This window comes from Anoplolepis gracilipes, chromosome 1 (genome assembly GCF_047496725.1).
Source record: "Anoplolepis gracilipes chromosome 1, ASM4749672v1, whole genome shotgun sequence".
Taxonomy (NCBI): domain Eukaryota; kingdom Metazoa; phylum Arthropoda; class Insecta; order Hymenoptera; family Formicidae; genus Anoplolepis; species Anoplolepis gracilipes.
The window spans coordinates 16,504,999-16,531,476 of record NC_132970.1 but is presented as its reverse complement, the minus strand read 5'-3'; the positions used below and the strand labels follow the sequence as shown (position 1 = coordinate 16,531,476).

Below are 26,478 nucleotides of genomic sequence, written 5' to 3'. Positions count from 1 at the left end.
TATACCCATAAATATAATAATATCTAGATCAATTTCCTTATTTCATTTGTCGCAAGCTCCGTCGAACGTACTGATTGGCTGTCGTTGCAAGAAGCTTTGAAAACCCTAGAAAATCCCTATCCGACAGCCAATCAGCATGTCCGACGAACTGGCTGCTATTGGCTGTCAAACGGAGAATCATCATCGGGATTGATCGGGATTTTATTCTATCGCCAATCGCGGTAGGGTTAAATTCTTGACGGATCTCAACTCTCCACTTCAATCTCACGCGCAGTTTTTAATTATATAATACGTGTCATGAGCGTGTGTTGATAGTTGGTGAGTTGGTCGTGAAGATGGTCGGAATAAGGTCGTATACTTGCAGCAATGCACTTCGTCAAGTGAGTTATTGTTGAAGAACAATCATCACTAATAATCCACAAGATATTATGTAATGTTTCACTTCATTTTTCGTATGATTCTTTTTTCATCTATTGGGGTACAAAAACTTGTCAGTTTTGTAATAATGAGCACGGAATTAAAATGTCATAATTATATATTTGTCATTTTTTTTTTTTTTACCAAATAACTTTAAATCTTTTTTATCTGTGAATTTAATATTAAAATAGTAACTTCTCCTCCCAGATTAATAATTAATAAAAAACTCTTTTTGCAATAATATGTATTCTGACATTTCAAGATATATATGTTCTATATGTTACATATTTCTGATTCTAATTTGGTATCAACTTTCTCAATTTTATAGATCAGAAGTTTGCACACTGCAGCAATTCAAAATGCTGAAGCCAGATTAAAGACCTTTTCAATTTATCGTTGGAATCCAGACAAGCCTGATGAGAAACCTTACATGCAGAAATATAAAGTTGACCTGAATACGTAGGTGTCTCATTGTCGATTAAATCAAGTATTTTTCTGGAATTTTGTAAAATTATATTTTTGTTTTGTTTTTTGCATTATATTTACTTTTTGTTTAGTTGTGGGCCAATGGTGCTGGATGCATTGATAAAGATTAAAAATGAGATTGATCCAACTTTGACATTCCGTCGTTCTTGCCGCGAAGGTATTTGTGGATCTTGTGCTATGAATATTGGAGGAACAAATACACTGGCATGTATCAGGTATCATGTATACATTATATATATTTAATGTTTGTATTATTTATTTATTGAAAATATAATTTATGATTGACTCCTATTTCATATACGAGAATTAAGTCTTACATACAATATAAAATTCATACTACTATAAAAATTAATTAACTACGAAAAGTAGAGTAAAATTATATGTTTCAGCAAAATTGATAAAAATACAAGCACATCATGCGACGTTTATCCCTTACCACATATGTATATTGTGAAGGATTTAGTGCCAGATTTAAATAATTTTTACGATCAGTATCGTAGTATACAGCCTTGGCTGCAGCGTAAGGATGCAAAGAAAGTTGGTAATCAACAGTATTTACAGAGTGTAGAAGACCGCAAAAAATTGGTAAGTAAGGTTCTTTATCATCATATTTATTTGATCTTCTATTTTGATTAAAGTCACTTTTCTTAAAACTAAATACATAATTTAAGCTTCTTTCTGATACAGGATGGTCTCTATGAATGTATTCTCTGTGCTTGCTGCAGTACTTCTTGTCCATCTTATTGGTGGAATGGTGATAAGTATTTAGGCCCTGCAGTACTTATGCAAGTAAGTATATTTTAATATAGCATATATACTTCAAATATTGTCAGGTAATAGAATAATCAATTGCCAATAATAAGTTTAAAAGAAAATAAAACAAAAAATAAGAATTTCGTTAGAATAAGGAAAATACATGTATAAACTAAAATTAAATGAAAGCATATAATTATCATTTTTTTGAACAAATAATGTTGCACATTTATATTTTTGAAGATAAATTCAATTAGAATATATATAACTGTGCTTAATGCATCTTTGTTATTTAATTTGAGTTGTCAAACCTATGCTGGTTTTTTAAAACTTTTTTAACTATTATTATTTTCATTAGGCTTATAGATGGATTATTGACTCGCGAGATACTCAAACGAAAGAGCGTCTGGAGAAACTAAAGGACCCATTTTCAGTTTACCGTTGTCACACAATCATGAATTGTACGCGTACTTGTCCAAAGGTGCGTTGAATTCATATTATTTCAGCTTATTTAAAAATTTGCAAAATTACGTTAAATTAAAGCACAAACATTTTTTTGTTCTTACAGGGTCTAAATCCTGGAAAGGCGATAGCAGAAATAAAAAAACTGTTAGCTAATCTTAGTCAAAAACCCAAACCAGAACTTGAAGCATCTGCATAGCTAAAGGAAGTCAGGTAGAACCATTAAGTTCTATACATATATCTGTCTTACATTATACTATGTGCACAGCGAATATATATAATCAGTGTAATATATTTCGTACAACTGAAGATGTGCGAATCTAGTGGATAAAATATTTTAGCAATCAAGAAATTGCTGTTATATATATGCGCTCTACCTTTAAATAAAATATTTCCTATACCATGTGGAACTATCCAGTGCAGTAATTTTAATTATTGGTGCAATAGCCCAAGCCTTTAAGCAAAAGTTATTTAGATCGTGCTTCGGTAGCCTGATATCTTTACGGTTCGGCAGCCATTCGGATTCTAGCAGTCTCGCGCGATCGATTATGTACTTCAGCCGTGCGTAATGTTATGCCAAATATGTCTTCGTGGTAACGATTCTCATCCTGAAAAAGAGAATTATTCCATACAAGTAAAACTATTTATATCCTTATTTATATGCCAGCTTGTTTATTATCATATATTATGTGTATAAATAGCAGAGAGATATAGTAAGAAAAGAATAATAAGTAATAATTTACCCTGAGTGATAACATGTAAGCTTCGACTTCCTTGTCTGTCATTTGGCCACGCGTTTGTATAATTTGTTTCAACGTTTGATAGACGTCCTCTGCCATGGTACAATCTCCGCAAACATAGAAATGTCCGTGCTCATGTACCACCATTGTGTAGATTTGAGATGCTTCTGCTTGGATCAAATCTTGCACATAAGTCTAGAAATTCGTATAAAATATAACATAAGTTTATGTTATACAATTATAAAGCATATATTATTTTATAAATTTGTCTACTTATCATATTTATTGATTATTTTTCTTTGTTGATAAAATGTGGATAGGAGTGGTGATAGGAACGATTACATTGTAATCAAATAAATTTAGAGTTCAAGGAACATGGAAAGAAACAATATCCAATATACAAGTATTCACGAATCTAAATCGATTCTAGTGATTGATCTAAGTTTTGTTTTGCAAGATTCAAGTCTTTGTAAAGTTATTTTTTATGTTTGCAAAATGCTTATTTAAATAAGTCTAAATAAATTATTCTTGAATTTTAGATAAATATCTATAACTTTCAAAGATTTTATATGAAAGAATTCAAATGTTTCAAAATATGTACAGAAGATTCAAACTTCTTAAAAGTATTATAGCATTCCATCCACAAGCTTTTTTTTCTTCTAGTTCTTTTCTTTTTTAGATATAAAGAACATATATATATATATGTGTATTTTACCTTCTTGATACCAGGCTCTCGGGACAATGCTAAAAATACTTTATCCAAGACACCAGTCTCCAACATTTCTTTCTTCTCTTGCCTGTATAAATCCAAATTTCTTTGACGACAGCCAAAGAACAGCCAAATTTTCCCAAACGTTTGATCTGCAAATATAATTTCTGAAAAATAACTTCTGAACGTTGTTTTCAAAATAACAGTCGATCTTAAACAATGACCCTATAAACCATTTATAAATGAGATTTATATATGTATGTCGATTGCTGCAATTTATACCATAGACAATTGTCGCTAATTAACTAATTGGTGTTTCTAAGAAAAATATACATACTTTGCTCAAGTTTCATCTGAGCAAACCGGTGATGCCAAAAACCGCGGAAAGGAGCGATTCCTGTACCTGGGCCTACCAGTATCATCGGGGCTTTAGTTTCCGTCGGCATATAAAAGTTTGGCGCGCTTGAATATTAATCAATAATTATATATTTGATGAAACATCTTCACATACTGTTTAATTAGCGAAATTTTGTAATGCACAGTTTACCTTCGCACGAATACATATAGCAATTCTCCCTCGGCTATTTCTCGCAGATAATTGGAGCAAACGCCAAAGTGTACTGGTCCAGAACCGTCTAGAATCAATAATTAAATTATAATTATAATTAGAAATTATAGATGTATATGAATCATAGCATGAAGGAAATGAAAACAGGACAGAGAAGAATATAAGCTACCTTGTGTTCGGTATTGCACAACTGCGACTGTTAAATGTATTTGTCCTTGGTGCACAGAGGGAGATGATGAAATACTGTAGAATCTCGGCTGCAAGGGTGTTAGATGAAGCAGGAGCAACGGAGCATACGGAGTCACAGATGGGAATTCATCCAGAACTTCGGCCAAGTTAGGGAACTTCCAATGTCTCCAATCCTCGTAAGCTGTCGGATCCTATTGCAAAAAAATTTCCTTTTCAAGTTTTGTATCATATTTTCGTACAGAATATTTTTAGTTAAATTATAGTAAAGTAATATATTTTTTCATTTGTTTTTTAAATATTTCTAAATTTAAAATTTTTTAAACCCTTTCGAAATTATGATGTGCTTGGATAAACTACATTATATATTTACGTATTTACATATTTACAGAGGTTAAAAGATCAAGTTGCGCCTGTTCTTTCGCATTTGTAGCTATGGAAGCGAAATATCTTAATAGATTCGGCGTAGGCGGTGTCGTGATATCCAAAAATCGAGTTAACAGCATTCTTAAGGAATTGGCTAAATATCTGTCATGAGGTATCCATGTTTTTACTATTCCTGAAAAAAATCACTATTATCAGTTACATGATAATAAAGACGAGAGGAAGAAAGAAATACAGAAAATTGTATTAAATAGATACCATTTGGAGTATGTGCTTGCTTCTGCATTTGAAGTTCAATCGGTGTATCAACGTCAAAGTTAGACTGTACACGTCGCAAGATTCTCTCGACAAGATCTGTTCGATTGCATGCAAATACACCTAAATGATCCCCAGGCTTGTAAGAGATATCCATGCCAATTATGTCATCCAATTCCAGGAGCAAGGTTGTTCCACTGGACGTGTCGCCACTCAAATTGGTCCTTCGCAGCATATTGCACATTGTCACATTTCTGTTGTGACATTTGCTCAACGCTTTGACGATTGGTTGCGGATCAGCCTCCACGAAGCGAACTGTGGCCGCGGACAATGCCTCGGAACCTAGGGATAATGCCACCTCTGCCAATGTATCGTCATCATCTAAGCAAAATGTTTCGCACGCGACCGCAAAAGTGTCGGCCGCCCATTTTCGGAAAGTTTGTTCCTGTCCGCACATCTCGTCACCCTGAGCTAAACGGGCCAATCGTTCTCCGCCTAGTTCGCCCAGCAGATTGTCGACATAACGACCGAACGCACAAAAATTTGGATACGCCGACGAGCCTAGCGCGAATACCGCAAACCGGACGTTGCTGAGAGGTCCAAAGGTATCTTCAGTCTGCGAGTCCGTCGTGGAACCGCGTAGAGAATCCAGCCTATCTAATTTTTTCGATCCGCTCACTTCTGTTTGACTATTGGCCTTGATAAATGATTTCGAGGTCGCTAGATTCACTTTGGATGACTCGCTGTTGATGATGTAAGCGTCATTCATCTTCATTGCGTATAAATTTTGCGCAAAGACCTCCCCGTTTTCCGGTGGGTCGCCGTTCCCGAAAGTAGAAGTTACCACTAGCAGTAGAGCCTCGTGTTCTATATTACTGATGTCATAATCAGCCATCGAAAGTACCTGAGAATGAAAAGCATGACCTAGCAATTCGCTCAATTTTTCCGCATACATCTGAGATGTACCGGTTTCCGTTGCGAATAATACGGTCGCTTTTATTCGACGTGATAATGCTCTCCCAAATAACTTGGACGTAAATTTCACGGCTCTCGCGATTTGCTTAAAATGAAACTTCCGTCTTGGCTTCTTTGTCGTCAATTTTTTGTCACGACCCTTTTTCCATACATGAATCTTCCATGCTGGATCCTGACTATCGTAGGAAGGCTTCAAGTGATAGAGTGCCATTTCTTGGTGAAATACGGGAGTCGCGGATCCAGATATCGGTGGTACAATCCACAACCAGTCTGAGGGACATCCGTTTCGGAGACGCATCTCATTCTCGAGATGCTTCATGAAAGATTCCGAAGCCGTATGGTGATCCACAATCGTCACATTCTTTATCTGAAAACTATGCAGTACCGCGATGTTAGCCTCCACCATTGCTTTGTCTTTCCATAATGATGTGGCTGTCCTAGTGTCTAGGCCCATGTTTGTTGCTATTGTCTCGAGCATATTATATCTGTGAATATCACACAAATCTCTGCAACCAATCTCAGTGCTCATGTACCAGCCGTTGAAAGGTGCTGCGGTGAACACTAAACCTCCACAATCGAAAACCATTCCAGATACAACCGGGACAGCGAACCACTTGAGGCCCAATTTTTCAAACCAGTCGTATCTATATTATTCAAATACAACACAGATATTACTTCTTTTTGGAATTATGTCATAAACGCGAATAAATTCTTGAATTAAACAAGATAAATCCGAACATTTTATTTCAGAAAAAAGAAAATTAATCATAAGTAGATTTGTCTATTTTGAGTGCGTTTTTTTCTTTTTTATCGGCGTTCAAAACTCTGAATACACTTATTTATTAAATTATGTCAGTCATTTAATATAATTAAAAAATTATATAATTTAAATTAAATAAATATAATTATAATATAATTATATATACGTAAAATATAATAAAATTAAAAAATGCACTGAAAAAAAGTGTAAATAAATATAACATAAAAATAATGTCAATTACTTACGCAGGATGACTTAAGTGTATTTCGAGTACCAGATCACTGGGAATGTCGAAATAATCCGGATCATGTCCATTGGCGGATAAAACAAGCGGTAATATGTCGAATCTAGTCCGCTTTCCTTTCCATCCTAATTTCATGCAAAGCTGTTGAAAATATTGCTTTTGTTACATTATTTTTGAATTGTATTCCTTTATAGAGGAGATTTTGTATTTCAGAAAGCTAGAAATATTTTCTGTTTATAGATTGTTAAGGAGTAATACAATCGTATGTTATCATAATATATTAAATTTCAACATTGAAATATTTTGCAAATTTCTCCTTTTCTGAAGAAAATTCTTGTATTATATTTGAAACAATAATTAAGAATGGAATTTTTAATTACATTTATGTATTTATATACTTTTAAAATTTATTATTTATATTTATGGTCTCTATATGTATATTTATATTTTTTAAAATTATATTTATTTACACTCAATTTTAATTTTAATTCGTTGTAAAATTTCAGAATAGTAATTTCTTTTGTGTGATAATTCCAATATGTAAGTTTCTATTTTCTTTGCAATGATGCTAATATTAAAGTCATCACAATTAATCTTATCGGCATATCATAAAAGTACGAAACAATAGCTGTTGGTTGACACGTTAAAATGAGAAGAATTTGTCTTTTATAGTCGAGGTCGCTAAAACAATGTAAATGCAACGATTTGCATTAACAATGTTTTTTAGATGGTATATTTATACGAGCGTTATATATTTTAAATGCATGTATATTTTCATTGTATCGAAAAATGAAAAACAAAATATTCTGAAATTTTTATCGAGCAAAATGTAAAGCTAAATGTTCTTCTTTTGCAGAAGAAACGTCATTAAAGCCGTTTTGTATTATTTGTAACTTGTATAATTTGTAACGCACGGGTTAAAATATTATTCTCATTTTATCCCGTAATCCTAATTTAATTTTGTTTAGTCTTTTCAATATTAGAAAAATTAAACTTGAGAGAAGATATTCATCATCAATATTAATCTAATAGGACTCATTCAGTAAAAAATAAGAAAATGCAGAATTTTATGAATATATATATATATATATAAATAATGTATTCTGACTTCCGTAAATTCCACGTTAGCAGGATCTCCAATAATAGTGCCATCTGGATTTTTATATCCCGCGTAATTAATTAATTGCTGATTCCATACTCTGAAATCATGTTTTCCATCAGTGCGTTGCGGAAATACTGTTATTGCAGATCTGAAAAAAATGTTAAATATTTTGTAGTAACAATTGTAGATAATTTTGATATTAAGTTTATTTTAAACTTCAATGGAATTAAATTTATTTTTAAAGTTAACGAAATATTTTTAAAATTATTTTGAAGTTAATTATTTTTAATTTTTAAATTTAATTAAATTTAAATCGTGTATGTCTTTAACGTAAGAATGTGATTTAAGAAAGAATAAAGTGATTATTATTTTCACTCAATTAATTTCATTATTTCTTACCTAATGTTTCCTTTATTTGTAGCATACTTGATATGATTGCACAAAGCTTCAAACATGCCACTTGTAGTCGTAACGTAACGGCAATCGAAAACCTGCAGAGATTTATTTTACAAACAGATTAATAAACATATAAATTTTTTGAATATGCTGAAACTAGTGCTTTTTTTTGAAAAATATTGTTAGGTGAAGAAGACATGTTAGGATGTGAAATAGACCTGTAATTTAGACCATTGTATACGTCCGATGCATCTCACAGCGTTTCGCCAAGCTATTTTTGCACCAAACACCAATTCCGTTTCTGTTAGCTGATATGTACCAGTACAAATCACTTCTTTCTGCACATGTTCCCAACGTGTGCGATGAGCATCGCTATTTAATCTGTATTAATCACAAAAACAAAAATGCGAGTTGAATTTGTAAGATCCATTATAATTTAAAGAGATTTACACAGACGAATATACCTTCTGATGGAAGCGAAATATTGCTCCAGAAAATCTTTTGCGTGAACTAAGATTTCTTCTTTTGTACGTGGTTCGGTTCCATGAGCCGGCAGCTGCATTATACTACCGAGACATGCTTGATTTGAGCAAAGGGTTTTCTATAAGAATTAATTTAATATTATTGTTTCAATTATTTATTTCAACTATATACTATACTACTTTCATTATTATATTTATTATTAAAAAGTGGATTAAAAATCTTCATAAAAAGAATTTTAAAAGTGACTAAGTTAACTACTCATTAATTACACACCAGAAAGTAACGATTCTATATGAAACAAAAAATATGGAATAATTTTTTTTTCATACAAAGCTTCGTTTTTGAAAACATCAATCCTGAAAAAATTAGACACTTATATCTTTTATATCGTTTTTTTTCAAACTCGATATTTAATTTTAAAATTACCTATAATCTTTCAAGATATTAGGTATTATATATTTTACTTGTCAAAAAAATTAAAATTTTTCGAATAATTTTATTTTTCAAATGTTAGCCTAATTTTACTTAAAAGAGTTTGCATATTTGTTAAAGTGTTTTTAATTACACTATTCATCGATCATTTGATGCATCACAAAATCAATAATCAAAGTATGAATAAAAAGAATCAATGTAATCTTAATTAAACGTATAATTGAAATAAATTATATATATAAAAATTATAAATTATATATATATATATATATATATATATATATATATATATATATACTAAATAAATTTTATATGTATATATATATATATATATATATTTTTTTTTTATAAAACAAATATAGACCCCGTATCTTATCATTAAAAATAAAACAAGCTTAAAATAAGAAAAAAGTTACTAATATTTTATTTATGTCAAGAGAGAATTATAGATTTTTTTCTTCATATATCCTTACATATAGATAAATTTGTATAAGAAAATTTTATTTTATATTTTTGACTTCTTATAATTTCCTTTTAATACGTAATCAGTTTTTTTCTGGGCTCTATCACCAATAAGACTACACTGATGTATTATATACGATAAAGAATAATCTAACATTTCCAATTATTTGTGCGATAAATCTCAAAGATAAAAATTTAAAAAAAAAATACCTCGGCATGTTTTATGTGCAGAGAATCAAACGCCTCTGTCTTGTCCGCAAGATTTTTCAATTTCGTAGGCTTCTTTTGAGGCGTTCCGTCGTGAGGCTTCATTTTGTATTCACGAGTGTTAACTACTTCTTGTTTAACAGACTAGAGAGAAGAGTGACGACAAAGAGGAAAAGATGAATGGATAGGCCACCGAGATGACACAACGCAGCATCTCACGTGCCGTCATCTCACATGCGCCAGCATGTGCAACATTGATCCATTCCGCTTGTCCTTGGAATGTTGCGCGATCGATCAACAGGCAAAACTTTTTGCATTAAAATGAAAATTTGAAGCAGAAATGAGGTTTGTACAATTTATTAATGTCTTATATTAGCAATGTCATTTTTTATATTTTAATTTTTCTAGTAATAATAAGTATAACAACAATAATATATATAATATATATTAAACAATAAAGACTTTTCCCGTAATATATATTATAATAATATATGCATATATTATTTAATATAATATATATGCATATATTATATAATATAAATATATATGCATATATTATATAATATAAATATATATGCATATATATAATTAAGATCAACAAATTAAAGCCATAATTCATCTGCCAAAAAGTTTGAAATAATTAAGAGATATATTATTCTTTATGCTTTAGTCAATTCAATTTAGAATTAGCCAATCACTTTGCAAATTTTATATCTGGCCATAACATACATATTAAAGTCTAAAACTGAATAGCCAAAGCATAAAAAATATGATCTTCTCTATTTTCAAAAGTTTCTAATTTTGAGCAATGTTTAATTCTCTCTCTCTCTCTCTCTCTCTCTCTCTAGGTAATTCTTTAAAATTAATTTTAAGATAATCATAATTCAAAATACTAACATTTACAGTGCATAAGACAATATGTTGCAAAAGTTAAGAACAACAAATAAATATCTATATAAATTCAATTTAAAAATATTATATTTGATAATAAATTTCAAGGAAAATAAATATTTTTGCTATATATATATATATATGTGTGTGCTTGCAGAATATATAAATATTGTACATAACTTAAGCTCTCGGATAATGATTAAACTAATTTAATAATTTAATACACAAAATTACTAATTTACTAATTTAATAAACAAATTAATAATTTAATAAGCAAATTAATAATTTAATATATAAAATATATCTTTATATAAATATATCTGAAAAGTAAGTCACTAGAACTGTTAATTTTAAAAATATACATTTTATAGTTTTTCTGAAAAAATAAATTGGACAAAATAAATAAAAAAATGATGTTTGTTATATTTGAAAAACAAGCAATTATCAAATATGTCTAAAGTTGTAGCAAAAATATAGCTTATGTCTTTTCTTGTCATGCACGCTGGTTTATGATGTGATCAGAACACCAAGTGAAATCCAATTAGAATATACATATACATGTAACTTTGTTTATAGTACATCCTTGTTTTCACTTGGAATTTAGCCTCAAAAAATGTTTTCATGGTTTTCTTCCTAAATCTCTTTTAACTATTATTATTTTCATTAAGCTTATAAATGAATTATTGACTCGCGAGATACTCAAATAAATGAGCATCTGGAGAAACTGAAGAGCACATTTTCAGTTTACCACTGTCACATAATCATGAATTGTACACGTATTTCTCCAAAAGAAAGAGAAGTGAGTTTAATTTATGATTTGAAAATTTGCAAAATTATGTTAAATTAAGACTCAAACTTTTTTTTTATAGAATCTGAATCCTGAAAAGATAACAGTTGAAATAAAGAAACTGTTAGTTCATATCAGTCAAAAACCACAACCAGAACATTTCTATAACTATAAAGAAAAATCAGATAAAAGCAATAAGTATCTATATCTGTCCTATATTATATTGTGCACAATAAATATGTGTAATCAGTGTAATATATTTCGTACAACCAAAGATCTAATAGTGGATAAATGTGCGGATCTAATAGTAGATAAATATTTTAGCGATTAAAAAATCACTGTTATGCTCTATCTTTAAATAAAACAGATTTTCTAAGGAACTATGGAACTATGCAGTGATTATTAATTATTGATGCAATAACACAGGCTTTCAAACACAAGTTATTTGGATCGTGCTTTGTTAGCCTGCTATCTTTATGATTCGGCAGCCATTCGATTCCTAGCAGTCTCACGCGATCGATTATGTACCTCAGTTGTACGCAATGTTATGCCAAATATGTCTTCATGGTAGCGATTCTCATCCTGAAAGATCGAATTATTTCATATAAATGAAACAATTTGCATCTCTGTAGCACAGTTATTTGCTGTGTATAAATATCATATATGATAAGAAAAGTAATACTGAGTGAAAAATTTACCCTGAGCGATAACATGTACGCTTCGGCTTCCTTATCCGTCATTTGGCCACGCGTTTGTATAATTTTTTTCAAAGTTTGATAGACATCTTCCGCCATTGTGCAATCTCCGCAAACGTAGAAATGTCCGCGCTCATTAACCATCATTGTATAGATTTGAGATGTTTCCGCTTGCATGAAATCTTGCACATAAGTCTAAAATTCATATAAAATGCAACTTATAAGTTTATGTTTTACCATTATAAATCATATCTGTTAGTTTGTGAATTTGTTTACTTATCATATTATTGATTATTTTTCATTATTGATAAAATGAGATGATCGAAGGGAGCAATTACATTGAGATAAGATAAATCTAGAATTCAAGGAATATTAATATATATTCACAAATCTGAATTGATTCCAATATTGATCGAGGCTTTGTTTTGCAAGATCAAGTGTAAAATCTGTTAAGTTATTTGCCTTAAATCTATTATGTCATTGCTTGGTTTAAACTATTCTTGAATTTCAGATGAGTATATCTATAGCTTTCAAAGATTTTGTTTGACTGAAAGAATTGAAATATTTCAATACATGAGAGAATTCAAAACTTCTTAAAAGTAGTATTTTATTTCCACACGCTTTTTCCTTCCAGCTATTTTCTTGGATACAAGAAACGTGTATTATTTTACCTTCTTGACATTAGGCTCTCGGGACAATGCTAAAAATGCTTTATCCAAGACACCAGCCTCCAACATTTCTTTCTTCTCTTGTCTGTACAAATCCAAATTTCTTCGACGAGAGCCAAAGAATAGCCAAACCTTCCCAAACGTTTGATCTATAAATATAATTTTCGAAAAATAACTTCCGAATGTTGTTTTCAAAATATAACCATCAATTTCAAAAACAATGATAAACCTATAAACCATTTATAAATATCTATAAGATAGCAACTATTTATACCATAGACAACTGTTGTCGACAATTATTTAGTTCTTTTACAGCAATGCATATAATTACTCTGAAATATATATAGTATGTGAAACTAATGGATGTATCCAAACAAAATATATGTACTTTGATGAAGTTTCATCTGAGCAAATCGGTGATGCCAGAAGCTTCGGAAAGGAGCAATTCCAGTACCTGGGCCCACCAATATCATTGGTACTTTATTATCCGACGGCATATGAAAGCCTGGCGCGCTTGAATATTAATTAATTATTATATATTTGACGAAACATTTTCACATAATCTTTAATAAAATTTTGAAATAGTTTACCTTCGAGAGAACACATATAGCAGTTCCCCTTCAGATACCTCATTTAGATAATTGGAACAAACGCCAAAGTGTACTGGTCCAGAACCGTCTAGAATAATTAAATTATAATTAAAAATTGCAGATGTATATGAATCATAACATGAATAAAGAAGGAAATGAAAATAAGAAAGGAAAAGAATAAGCTACCTTGTGTTCGGTATTGCACAACTGCGACTGTTAGATGTACTTGTCCTTGGTGCACGGAAGGAGATGACGAAATACTGTAGAATCTCGGCTGCAAGGGTGTTAGATGAAGCAGGAGCAACGGAGCGTACGGAACCACAGATGGGAATTCATCCAGAACTTCGGCCAAATTAGGGAACTTCCAACGTTTCCAATCTTCGTAAGCTACAGGATCCTATTTCAAGGAGATATTTTTCAAGTTTTGTATCATGTTTTTTTAGAATATTTTTAAATTGAAGTAAAATAATATATTTTTAGAGTTAAAGTATGATAATATTAAATTTTACATATTAATGATATTTAAATAATATAGTTTATCTTTTATTTTTCGAATATTTTTAACGTCAAATCTTAATTCTTTTAACTATTCCAAAATCTTGATGAGCTTCGACAAATAGAGTTACACTTATGTACATTTACATATTTATATATTTACAGAGGTTAAAAGTTCTAATTGCGCCCGATCTTTTGCATCCGTAGCTATCAAAGCGAAGTATCTTAATAGATTCTGCGTAGGTGGTGTCGTGATATCCAAAAATCGAGTTAACAGCATCTTTAAAGAGTTTGGTAAATATCTGTCATGAGGTGTCCATGTTTTTACAATGCCTGGAAAAAATCACTATTATTAGTTATATGATAATAGAAGAGAGAGGAAAAAGGAAATAATTTGTTTTTTATTAGATCAAGACCATTAGGAGTATGCGTTTGCTTCTGCATTTGTAACTCGACTGGTGTATCAACGCTAAAGATAGTTTTTACACGTCGCAAAATTTTCTCCACAAGTTCTGCTCGATTGCAGGGAAATACGGCTAAATGATCCCCAGGCTTGTAAGAGATATCCATGCCAACTATGTCATCTAATTCCAGGAGCAAGGTTGTTCCATTGGACGTGTCGCCGCTCAAATTGATCCTTCGCAGCATATTGCACATAGTCACGTTTTTGTTGTGACATTTACTTAATGCTTTGACAATCGGTTGCGGATCAGCTTCTACGAAACGGATTGTAGTTGCAGATAGCGTCTCGGAACCTACGGACAGGGTCACCTCCGCCAACGTATCGTCGTCATCCAAGCAAAATGTTTCGCACGCGACCGTAAAAATGTCACCTGCCCACTTCTGGAAGGCTTGTTCCTGCCCGCACATTTCGTCACCCTCTGCCACTCGGGTCAATCGTTCTCCGCCCAATTCGCCCAACAGGTTGTCGATGTGACGACCAAACGCACAAAATTTTGGATACGCCGACGAGCCTAGCGCAAAGACGGCAAACCGAACATTGCTGAGAGGTCCGACGGTTTCTTCAGGTTGCAAGGCCGTCGTATAGCCGCGCAGAGAATCCAGTTTGTCTAATTTCTTTGATCCGCACGTTTGATTGTTACACGCTTTAATGCATAAATTCGAAGTCGCCGGATTTACTTTATTTTCGCTGTTGTTGCAAACATCGTTTATCTTCATCGTGTGTAAATTTTGCGAAAAGACCTTCCCATTTTCCGGTGGATCGCCATTCCCGAAAGTGGAAGTTACCACTAGCAGTAGAGCTTCATGTTCTATATTACCAATATCGTAGTCTGCCATTGAAAGTACCTGAGAATGAAAAGCGTGATCTAGCAATTCGCTCAACTTTTCCGCATACATCTGGGATGTACCGGTTTCCGTAGCGAACAATACGGTCGCTTTTATTCGACGCGATAACGCCTGTCCAAATAACTTGGATGTAAACTTTACGGCTCTCGCGATTTGCTTAAAGTAAAATTTTCTCTTTGTCTTCTTCGTCGTCGTTTTTTTATCGTGCCCCTTTTTCCATACGTGAGTCTTCCACGCTGGTTCCTGGTTATCATAGGCAGGTTTCAAGTAGTAGAGCGACATTTCCTGATGATATACCGGCGTTGCGGATGCAGAAATCGGTGGCACAACCCACAACCAGTCTGAGGGACATCCGTTCCGTAAACGCATCTCGTTATCAAGATGCTTCATAAAAGATTCCGAAGCCGTATGATGATCAACGATCGTCACATTTCTTATCTGAAAACTATGCAATACAGCGATGTTAGCCTCCACCATTGCTTTGTCTTTCCATAACGATGTGGCTGTCCTAGAATCTAGGCCCATCTTCTTCGCTATTGGTTCGAGCATATTATATCTGTGAGCATCGCAGAAATCTCTGCATGCAATTTCACTGCTCATGTACCAGCCGTTGAAAGGCGCCGCAGTAAACACTAAACCTCCACAATCGAAAACCATTCCAGACACGGCCGGTATAGCGAACCATTTAAGATCCAATTTCTCAAACCAGTCATACCTGTTATCCAAATACAATAGAGATATTATTTCTTTTGGAGTATATAATATAATCAACGCCGCATATAACTCCTGAATTTAGCAGAACAAATCTGAGTGATATTTTATTTCAGAGAACAGCAAATTATTTAATCTATATCATAAGTAGATTTGCTTCTTTAAAGGATGTATTGGTCATGTATCAAAACATTAACAAAAGTACGAAAATTTTATACTTTGACTTTTGTACTATTTCTTTTGAGTAGCCATAAAAAGTTCAAGCACAATTCTCCTAACGTTTGAGAAATTATTTAAGTTTAAAATCAGTCACTGATTCTTATAGAAAATTAGTATTTAGGTATTGATAAGAAAGAAAACATTGCTAACAAAATAAAAATTTTCACATATATTAATAAAATTCAAAATGAAGATTTATGAAAACTTAAATAAGTTTCCTTTTTTTTATCATCCCCTCATTTAAGAATTTAAATACGCTTATAAAGAAAATGCATAATGTTAAAGTTTTTGATTTCTCAATGTATTTATATTGAATTATGATATCATAATACCAGAAATGAGAAATCATGTAATCTGAGGCAGTGTCAATTTTTTAATATAATTAAAAAGTGCATTTGCAAAAAATGCAAATAAACATTATACATAAAATAATGCCGGCATAATAATTATATTTATGTAATAAATGAAAACTAATTAAACATATGAAATTAAAGTTTTCTCTGAAAATATAACTACTTACATAGGATGACTTATGGGTATTTCGAGTACTAGCTCTTTAGGAATGTCGAAATAATCCGGATCATGTCCATTAGCGGATAAAACAAGCGGTAATATGTCGAATCTAGTTCGCTTTCCTTTCCATCCTAATTTCATGCAAAGCTATTGAAACAAAATATTGTTTTTGTTATATTATTTTTGAAATGCATTTCTTATAGAGACGATTTTGTGTTTCAAAAAGTTAGAAATATTCTTCGTTTTTAGATTGTTAAGGAGTTTAAGATCTAATACAATCGTGTGTTATCGTGTCTTTAACAATTTTAAATTTCAACACTAAATATTTTGCAAATTCCTCTGTTTATCAAGAAAAAATGCTATATTTGAAACAACAATTAAAAATGGGACTTTTATTTAAATTTATATATTTACTTATACTTATGTACCCAAGTAGAACAGAAAATCACGATAGTGTCAAAGTAATGACAAATAACGTCAAAATGATGTCAAAATGACGAGAATATGACTACAAAAATTCACTTTTCGAACATTTTTTAATCATTTTGATGTATTTTGATATTATTGTGACTTTCTGTTCTGAGTGTATACTTTTTAAATTTATTGTTTATATTTATTTTCTTTATTTATTTTAAACTCTAAATCTTTTAATATAATTTTTCAACAATATATAAAAATAAAATTAAGTAACTCTATACGTGGACTATCAAATTAATCAACAAGTTCCTTTAAAATTATAAAATACCGCCAAATTTCTTATCTTTAATGATTTACATTTACTACTATCTAAAGTATATTCTTTTCATTTAAATAACAGGGTATTATTTAAATTATAATATTTATATATATATTTATTTATATATATTTATTTTAAAAAGTTATGTTATATTTATTTATGTTCAATTTTAATCTTAGCTCGCTATAATATTAGAATAGTAATAAGTTTCTTTTCTGTGATAATTTCTAATATGCAAGCCTCGACATTCTTTGCAATGATGTCCAATATTGAAGTCATCAAGATTAATCTTATCGGCATAATATAAACGTACGAAACAATAGCTGTTAGTCGACACATTAAAACAATGAATTTTTCTTTTATAACCGAGACCGCCGAGACAATGTAGACGCAATGATTCGCACTATCAATGTTTTTCAGGTGGCATTTTTACGGATCATGTATATTATAGATATATACCTTTCTTATATCGGAGAATTAAAAAAACTTCCGCTTAAAAACAAAATATTTTAAGATCCTTATTGGATAAAATAAAAAGCTAATTAAAATAAATAATTTTAGGTTTTTTGCAAAGGAAATAGCATTAAAATCGTTTTGCATTATTTGTAACTTGTAACGCGCGGGTTAAAATACTCTCATTTTGTCCCATAATCCTAGTTCGATTTCGTTTAGCTTTTTCAATATTTATACCAGAAAAATTAAACATAGGGTATAATGCGTGATATTCAATATATTAAATCTAATACTAGACATTCAGTATAAAATAAATTATATAATAAATTAATAAATAATAAATGTAGTAATTTTGCGAATATATATAAATATATATAATGTATATGTATATATACATTATATGAATATATATATATATATATATATATATATATATATATATATATGTATTCTGACCTCCGTTAACTCCACGTAAGCAGGATCTCCAAGAATAGTGCCATCCGGATTTTTGTATCCCGCATAACTAATCAATTGCTTATTCCATACTTTGAAATCGTGTTTCCCATCGATGCGTTGCGGAAATACTGTTATTGCAGATCTGAAAAAAATATTTAAATATCTTATAAGTTAACAAAGAATTAATATTAAATTTATTAGTAATATTAAAGTTATTTAAATTATACACGATGTCTACTCAAATTCCTGATCTTCTAGATATTTTTATACAAAATTCCAGGTAAAGAGAACACGGTGCGTCTCGTTGTTATTGCACGCCATTGTTTTCTGCGCGATATTTGGCGCAAGACACTCTCTCTTGATATTTTGAAGATTTTTTTCGTGCAATTGTTTAAAATAAGTTTGTTTTACTGTAAGCGTTTTGTAATGGTTTTCACTTATACAAAGAAACAATCCACTTAAATTTCAAGTGTTAGATTTACAAATGCACTAGAGGAAACTGCTTTTGATAAACAGATTGCCGATTGTTTACAGTATAAGAACAAAATGATCAAAGAGAGAATTTAAAAAATCTTCTAAGTCCTAATAATAATCCATGAGAATTTTCTAATTTTTCCAGGTACAAAAAAATTCCTTGAGAATTTCATTTCCATGTTTTACCAAAGAATAAACATTCTGTTTATAACAGATCTATAAAATTAATGATGTTAAAAGTTGTTTGAGAATTATAGGTAGTTTCCTATGTAATTTTGTGTATTAATACGAATCTAGTTGCAAAAATTGTTATTTTTGTTCCATTTTTATCCCATTTATCTCAAAAACCTGATATGATAAGCAATTTTTGCTGCCAGATTCTTATTCGGCACACAAAATTACGTTTGAAATCACCTTATATTTATAAAAAAACTTCGCAGAATATATGTATTAAATTTAATTAAATTTATTTTAAATTTATATATAAAAATTTATATATATTAAATTTGTTTTTAAAGTTATTTTAATATTAAATTTTAATCTTTTATTTTCTTTTTTATATAAAAGTGCGATTTAAAAACTAATCTAGTGATTATGTTCTCGTAATTAGTTAGTTTATTATTAATAAATTAATAATTAATTCATTATTTTTTACCTAATGTTTCCTTTATTTGTAGCATACTTAAGATGAGTGCACAAAGCCTCAAACATGCCAGTTGTAGTCGTAACATAACGGCAATCGAAAACCTATAGACATTTATTTTACAAACAAATTAACAAACTTATATAATTTTTGTCTCGAATATGCATGAATGAGTGTTTTTTGAAAATAAATAAAATTAGCACAAAGAAGTGTTGTGATGTGAAATAGACCTGTATTTTTGACCATTGTATACGACCGATGCATCTCACGGCATTCCGCCAAGCTGTTTTTGCACCAAACACTAATTCAGTTTTTGTTAACTGGTATGTACCAGTAGAAATCACTTCCTTCTGCACACTTTCCCAACGTGCGCGATGAGCATCGCTATTTAATCTGTTAATCATAAAAACAAAAATGCAAGTTTGAAGTGCTTGTAAGATCTATTATAATTTAAAGAGATTTACCTTCTGATGGAAGCGTAATATTGCTCCAGAAAATCTTTTGCGTGAATTAAGATTTCTTCTTTTGTACGTGGCTCATTTCCGTGAAGTGGCAGCTGCATTATGCTACTGAGACATTCTTGTTTCGTGCAAATGGTTTTCTATAAAAAAATCGCTTAACATTAGTGTTTCAATTATTTGTTTCACCTGTAGCCTTCTTTCATTATCATGTTTATTATTAAAATATACGCTTGAAAAATCTCAAAAAGAATTTTATTTCATTATAAAGAATATATAATTTAATAAAGATTTTATAAAAATTTAATTAAGATTTTTTTATTCAATTATATCAAGAAGCTAAAAAAATTTTTTCAATTTTATTGAATAATTAATTAGAAAGTAACGAATCTGTATAAAAAAATTTTATTTTGATTTTTATATTATGTTTTAATACATAATTAGATTCCTTCTGATTTTATTCACTAATAAGAAGCAATTTGTATTGTTTTTAATAAAGAGTAACATATCTAATTATTTGCTATATCAATTTTCAAAATCAAGGTTTTTTAAAAAATACCTCAAGATATTTTGAATGCAAGGAATCAAATATCTCCGTGTTGTCCGAGATATTTTTCAATTTCGTAGGTTTTTTTTGTTGACAGGTTCTGTCGTGATCCTTCATCTTGTGTTCACGAATATTTAACTGCTTCTTGCTTAATAGACTGGAGAGAAGAGTGATGATAAAGAAAAAAAGATGAGTGAATAGAACATAGGGATGATACAACATCGCACGTGCCGTCATCTTACATGTGCCGGTATACGTAACATTGATCTATTCCTCGGAATGTTGCAGAATCGATCAATAGATAATACTTTTTGCGTTAAAATGAAAAAGTTTGGAGCAAAAACGTTTGCTACATAATGTCTTATACATTAGCAATGTCATTTTTATATTATTTTTTTCTAATAAAAATAAGTTAACAATAGTAATATAATAACAATAATAATATAAAAATATATACACATATGAGTGTATGTATATAGAATTATTAATTATAATCAATAAATTGCGGCCAGTTATAAAGTAATTAGAACTAATTTGTCAAAACTCGAAATAATTATAAAATATATTTTTCCTGCTTTGGCTAATTCAATTAAGCACTAACCGATCACTTTGCAAATTTTATATCTGGCCTTAACACACACACACATACACATTATATCTAACTGAAATAAATAGCCAAAGTACAAAAAATATAATATTCTCTATTTTAAGAAGTTTCAAATTTTGAACAATCTCAATTTTTTTTCTTTTTTCTCTCTCTAGATAATTCTTTAAAATTAATTTAAATTATTAGTCACAAAGACATTAACATTTAAAATAACATTTAAAATAAATATGTTCTTAAAAAATATAAAAATAATTATCTATATAAATCCAATTAATATTATATTTGGTAATAAATTTCGAGGAAAATATACATTTTTGTTATACATATACGCTTACAAAATATATGACGATATTAAACAAAACTTAAGCTCTCGAATAACGATTAAATTTGTTTGTCCGAGAATAAAATATATATCTTTATAAAAGTAATAATTTTGTAGATTTATTGTAATTTTAAAAATATACGTTTCAATAGGTTTTTTAAAAAAAAAAAAATAATTAGATAAAACAAATCAAAATATAGAAGTTAAAAAAATTTTAATTCCAAAAGTTAAAAAGATCGTTGAACATATCTAAAGTTGTAGCAAAATTATAGCTTACGACTTTTTTCGGCTCTTGCCACGCACGTCAGTTTGTGATATGGCTAGTCAGAACGCGAAATGACCGCTTTATATATCGAAGCTTTGTTCTTTGGCCGACAGAGTCAATTAATATCTGGCCAATTCGTTTTTTAACTGTAATTATCGAGATAAATCTTGATTTATATATACTAATACTATATAATACTATATAAATCTCATATAATACAATATGAACTTTATATACATATAAATAATAATAATAATAATAATAATAATAATAATTATTATTATTATTATTATTATTACTGATTAGTAATAATACTAATTAGTAATATACTGATTAGTTCACCAGAAATAAAAACATCTCTGATTAATTAACTTTTAAACTAATTAAATTTTAAAATTTAAAGAAATATAATTTATATATAAATTTAACAAAACAAATGTATACATATAGAATAGTTCTTCCAATATCATTATTTTTGGAATTCCAAATCAATAGTAATTAATTTTTAATAGAATTTTTACAAATATAATTTATATATAAATTTGACAAAACAAATGTATACAGAATAGTTCTTCCAATATCATTATTTTTGGCATTCCAAATCAATAGTAATTATTTATTTTTTAATGGAAATATATTTTTTATATCTCATATTTTATATGCAATTTTAGATAATCCTTCAAATATTATATTAGTAAATATAAAATTCACAAAAATTATTTTTGACTATTCTAATGTATCTATCTGAAGAGAACAAATTAAAAGCTAAGAAAATTACTTGTGGTGACTAATTTATAGTAATTTATTCTATATATTCTATATATCTCTATATATATTCTATATTCTATATATTCTACGTATCTATATATTTATATTAAAGTAATTTATAGTCAAAAATGGAAGATACGGAAAAGCAGAAAAATCGAGGTTCTATTAAATGTAACGTATAAAATATAGCTATAATTTATTATAAAATGTTATAGCTATAACATCATATAATATATTATAATATTTTCTCTTTCTCTCTCTAGACATTCACAATATCTCATGTTTAGTATAAAAATATATGTATACGTACGATTAATTATTTACTAAAGTTGTAGAACAATCCCATTTCATGGATCTTTCAATAGCCATTTTCCACTTGGAATATCTGAGATCTCTCTCTAAAATAAAACATTCAAATGTTATTAAATAATTTTATTTTCTTCAATATTAAATTATTACAACTAGGTATAAAAAAATACACGACTATTTACCATTTTCACCAATCATAGGTGAAAACTTAGTTACTTGAGACACATCCACTTCATTTATATCAATTAAGTCTGCACCAATGGCAGCTAAAATGGCAGCACCTAGTGCTGTTGTTTCAACCATGTTTGGTCTCACTATTCACACAACACATATAATTATTTATTTAAAACATTATTTTATTTTTGATTAAAAAAAGTAACATCATTTCGATATATAGAGGATATTAATAATAATATTTTCTTACCGACAGTTATCCCCGTTAAGTCCGCTTGTAATTGCATTAACAAATTATTCACAGTCATACCGCCATCAACTTGCAGCATTGTCAGTTTTGTTTCTGAATCTTTCACCATTGCCTCTAACATATCTCTCGTTTGGAAGCAGACTGCTTCTAATGCTGCTCGTACAATATGGTACTGTTCCGTATCTTCGGTAATACCGCAAATTACTCTGATTTCATTAAATTGTAAAAATGAGAGATACTTTATTAAAGAGTGTTTTATTAAAGAGATTTTAAAATTTTTTATGAAATAAAAAAAAATAATAAAAAAAGAAAACAATAGAAAAGATAAAAAAACAATACCCGCGCGCATCTTGCTGCCAATAGGGCGCGTACAGCCCTGAGAAAGCTGGTACAAAGTACACGTCGCCAGAAGATTTTACACGCTCTGCCATATCTTGTATTTGTGTCATATTATTGAAAAGTTGCATATTATCTCGCAGCCAGGAAAAAGCAGCTCCAGCAACAGCGACAGATCCTTCTAGTGCGTAAACAACTGGAGATCGTGCAATTTTGTAAGCAACAGTGGTTATTAAACCTTGCGTTGAATCAATCTTCTGTAAAGTAAAATTTTTATTAATTATTTTTCAAGAGCACGTTCTTTTCATTTAAAAAGAGAGAAGTATTTACTTCTTTTTACATATTTTTTATTGTTTATTATGTTTTATACATACTACATTCCCTGTATTGTAAAGTAGAAAGCATCCTGTACCATATGTTGCCTTTGCTTGACCAGGCTTCAGACATAATTGACCAAGAAGAGCTCCCTGTTGATCGCCTACACACTATAATACAAAAAAAAATTATAACAATTATTACATAATGCTGTCAAGTGTATACATAAAGAATTATTTTTTACATAAGATTATATTTACTTAAAGACACTGAGAAAACATTTTCCTGCAAATCTCAGTAAATTTATTATATATATTAGAATTTCCTATACATTGATAAAATAAATCTATTATTTTGTTTAGAGAAATAATAGTTGAAATAATTCTACTAATCACAAATAAGTCAAAATTCAACTATCAAAATTACAGTAGCAATTATATTCGGCAAAAGTAACTTTTCTGAAGAAGTTTCTTGTATTCTAGTCTTAAAAATTAATACAAAAGTTAATTCAAGTTTATAGTAAATAAAAATAATGTAAAATCCTCTTCATGCATACTTACACCTGCTATAGGTATGCCTGCAAGAGCTTCAGGATTTGAAATATAGCCATAGACTTCTGCACTGGACCGTATTTCAGGAAGAATATGTTGCGGAATACTGAAGAAACTGCATAATAAAGGATCCCACTTTAATGTTTCAATGTTCATTAACATTGTGCGAGATGCATTTGATACATCCGTAATGTGCAACTGACCTTTCGTGAGATTCTAAATGCGAGAAGATTTATTTGATGATAATCTTTGGAATACTTTATTTACTTTTAATTTACTACTCAGTTATTTACCCAAATGAGCCATGTATCAATTGTTCCAAAAGCACACTTTTTTGCATCCACTGCGTGCTTCACACGTGAAATGTTATCTATCAACCAGCGTATCTTGAGAGCACTAAAATATGGAGCCATTGGTAAACCACATAGAGGTTTCAAATAATTCTTGTTTCTAGTTTTATTAGGGATCTTATCCAATATGTTTTCTAAAGTTGTTGTTGTCCTCATGTCATGCCATACTGTAAAGTTGATAACAATTTTATTTAATAATATATATCTATAGTAAGATAAAATTTCTGGTAACAAATAGTCTCTATTAATTTACATTAAATTATTACAAATGCAATGCATAAGGATCAGCAAGAAATTTATTATAAAATTTGATATAAAAATAAGATATTTTTCTATCTGTTTATACCAATTGCATTATGCAAAGGCTCTCCGGTATCCTTGTCCCAAATCACTGTTGTTTCTCTTTGGTTAGTAATTCCAATAGCTTTGATATCCGAAATTGATAAACCCATCTTTTTCATCTTTTTTACAGTTTCTTGTATACATCCTATGACAGCTTGTAATATCTCTTTTGGATCCTGCTCCACCCATCCTTCTTGAGGATATTTCTGCTTGATTTCAATCTGATGCAAAGCAACTACCTTCCTGCGTAGTACATCAAACACCTAAACATAAATATAATAAACATTATAAAATACACTGATTTTTAATGGTTATTAGTTTTTCGTTTACAGTTTAATCGTCAAGTGACAATTCTTATAGTGTATATATGTCGATTTTTTTTCTTTTCTATGTCAAAATATATACATAGATGAAATTTTATTTTCAAATCAATCTTACTAAAAATCTAGCGCTACTCGTTCCTTCATCGATAGCACCTATGTAAGGTCCAGTGGTCCTTTTTATAACGTTCTCAGGCATGTTGTTTTCTTGTGCAGGAAACGATTGAAAGTCACACGTCACCGGTTCGTGCAGCGTTACTTTGCGTTAATTGATGCACTTCGAACCTCGATGACAAAGGTCTAACCTTTGTCCTGTGTACTTTTATGTTATGTAACGTATATAAGATTTATAAAGATTAAAACTATCGATATATATATATATATATATATATATATATTTCCGATAAATATATTTTCAATTTTAGAAATAATTAATTGTAAGATATGTATTAAGGTCTCATATCGTTTATATCATAATTAAAATTGATAACCGTATAATTAAATCCGCTTATCTCTCCCTCTCATATCCTGAGAAATTGGCTTTTTTTTAAATCTTACGTAAAATAAAATTTAAACAATATAGATGGAGAAGGAATTATGGGCATTCAAAAATCTAGTCGCATTTGGTTGACCAATCAGAAGTGACATACTCAGTGACATAACACAGTAGTAAACTCTATACCTGTCAAGACTGCACTATGAATGTATTTCTAAACAGATCTTATCGCATTCTATCTTTGTTCTATATTTCATGAGAATAAAGATAGAATGACATTTCGAAGCATTCGAAGCATAGTTTTGATCGCAGCCTACATTTATAGTCCATTCAATGAGAGTTCATTTCTGAATGTAATTATATGACGTTGAAATTTGTCCGTCACTCCTGTCAAATTGTGTTTATCTA

At 29.8% G+C, this 26,478-nt stretch overlaps 4 protein-coding genes across 6 annotated transcripts; 1 reads left to right on the top strand and 3 right to left on the bottom strand.

Moving 5' to 3' along the window:
- The first annotated feature begins 225 nt into the window (after positions 1-225).
- On the top strand, positions 226-2,528 carry Sdhb (Succinate dehydrogenase, subunit B (iron-sulfur)). Of its 2 annotated transcripts, none has more exons than XM_072898685.1 (7): positions 226-380; positions 746-876; positions 975-1,118; positions 1,293-1,488; positions 1,591-1,692; positions 2,015-2,137; positions 2,225-2,528. In XM_072898685.1, the coding sequence occupies exons 1-7, from the start codon at positions 336-338 to the stop codon at positions 2,315-2,317; spliced, it is 834 nt and encodes a 277-aa protein (XP_072754786.1). In that variant the 5' UTR covers positions 226-335; the 3' UTR covers positions 2,318-2,528. The 2 variants fall into 2 exon arrangements, with proteins under 2 accessions (XP_072754786.1, XP_072754789.1); XM_072898688.1 differs by lacking the exon at positions 226-380 and adding an exon at positions 412-430.
- A 57-nt stretch (positions 2,529-2,585) lies between these two features.
- Nos (Nitric oxide synthase) lies at positions 2,586-10,159 on the bottom strand. The gene is made up of 14 exons (XM_072898566.1): positions 10,025-10,159; positions 8,902-9,038; positions 8,656-8,818; positions 8,441-8,532; positions 8,048-8,189; positions 6,941-7,080; positions 4,964-6,579; positions 4,711-4,880; positions 4,305-4,515; positions 4,115-4,202; positions 3,905-4,029; positions 3,574-3,719; positions 2,862-3,053; positions 2,586-2,726 (listed from the first exon to the last, which is right to left on the bottom strand). Exons 1-14 carry the CDS (start codon positions 10,124-10,126, stop codon positions 2,619-2,621), a joined length of 3,432 nt encoding a protein of 1,143 aa, XP_072754667.1. The 5' UTR covers positions 10,127-10,159; the 3' UTR covers positions 2,586-2,618.
- Positions 10,104-20,812, bottom strand: LOC140669079 (nitric oxide synthase, salivary gland-like). Its single transcript, XM_072898581.1, has 14 exons — positions 20,678-20,812; positions 20,125-20,261; positions 19,891-20,053; positions 19,673-19,764; positions 18,544-18,685; positions 16,906-17,045; positions 14,564-16,170; positions 14,311-14,480; positions 13,839-14,049; positions 13,653-13,740; positions 13,451-13,575; positions 13,066-13,211; positions 12,398-12,589; positions 10,104-12,281 (listed from the first exon to the last, which is right to left on the bottom strand). Exons 1-14 carry the CDS (start codon positions 20,780-20,782, stop codon positions 12,174-12,176), a joined length of 3,426 nt encoding a protein of 1,141 aa, XP_072754682.1. The 5' UTR covers positions 20,783-20,812; the 3' UTR covers positions 10,104-12,173.
- On the bottom strand, positions 20,678-25,937 carry Gk1 (Glycerol kinase 1). 2 transcript variants are annotated; one of them, XM_072898631.1, is made up of 10 exons: positions 25,693-25,936; positions 25,259-25,517; positions 24,856-25,079; positions 24,572-24,778; positions 24,071-24,181; positions 23,700-23,953; positions 23,361-23,566; positions 23,119-23,250; positions 22,938-23,025; positions 20,678-22,005 (listed from the first exon to the last, which is right to left on the bottom strand). In XM_072898631.1, exons 1-9 carry the CDS (start codon positions 25,771-25,773, stop codon positions 22,940-22,942), a joined length of 1,560 nt encoding a protein of 519 aa, XP_072754732.1. In that variant the 5' UTR covers positions 25,774-25,936; the 3' UTR covers positions 20,678-22,005; positions 22,938-22,939. The 2 variants fall into 2 exon arrangements, with proteins under 2 accessions (XP_072754732.1, XP_072754741.1); XM_072898640.1 differs by lacking the exon at positions 20,678-22,005 and having other exon boundaries at positions 22,935-23,025; positions 25,693-25,937.
- Between the last annotated feature and the right edge of the window lie 541 nt (positions 25,938-26,478).

Excerpts from the sequence above, each read along its gene's own strand:
- LOC140669079 (XM_072898581.1), bottom strand. The coding sequence starts at position 20,782 with ATGAAGGATCACGACAGAACCTGTCAACAAAAAAAACCTACGAAATTG. Across the intron at positions 14,050-14,310 it reads AATTAGAACTTTTAACCTCT|GATCCTGTAGCTTACGAAGA; the intron begins GTAAATATATAA and ends TCCTTGAAATAG. Across the intron at positions 13,741-13,838 it reads TGTGCAATACCGAACACAAG|ACGGTTCTGGACCAGTACAC; the intron begins GTAGCTTATTCT and ends TAATTATTCTAG.
- Nos (XM_072898566.1), bottom strand. The coding sequence starts at position 10,126 with ATGAAGCCTCACGACGGAACGCCTCAAAAGAAGCCTACGAAATTGAAA. Across the intron at positions 8,819-8,901 it reads TATTTCGCTTCCATCAGAAG|ATTAAATAGCGATGCTCATC; the intron begins GTATATTCGTCT and ends TGATTAATACAG. Across the intron at positions 3,054-3,573 it reads GAGAGCCTGGTATCAAGAAG|ACTTATGTGCAAGATTTGAT; the intron begins GTAAAATACACA and ends ACGAATTTCTAG.
- Sdhb (XM_072898685.1), top strand. The coding sequence starts at position 336 with ATGGTCGGAATAAGGTCGTATACTTGCAGCAATGCACTTCGTCAA. Across the intron at positions 381-745 it reads GCAGCAATGCACTTCGTCAA|ATCAGAAGTTTGCACACTGC; the intron begins GTGAGTTATTGT and ends TCAATTTTATAG. Across the intron at positions 1,119-1,292 it reads AATACACTGGCATGTATCAG|CAAAATTGATAAAAATACAA; the intron begins GTATCATGTATA and ends TATATGTTTCAG.
- Gk1 (XM_072898640.1), bottom strand. The coding sequence starts at position 25,773 with ATGCCTGAGAACGTTATAAAAAGGACCACTGGACCTTACATAGGTGCT. Across the intron at positions 25,080-25,258 it reads GCCTTTGCATAATGCAATTG|TATGGCATGACATGAGGACA; the intron begins GTATAAACAGAT and ends TCAACTTTACAG. Across the intron at positions 24,779-24,855 it reads TTGATACATGGCTCATTTGG|AATCTCACGAAAGGTCAGTT; the intron begins GTAAATAACTGA and ends TCTCGCATTTAG.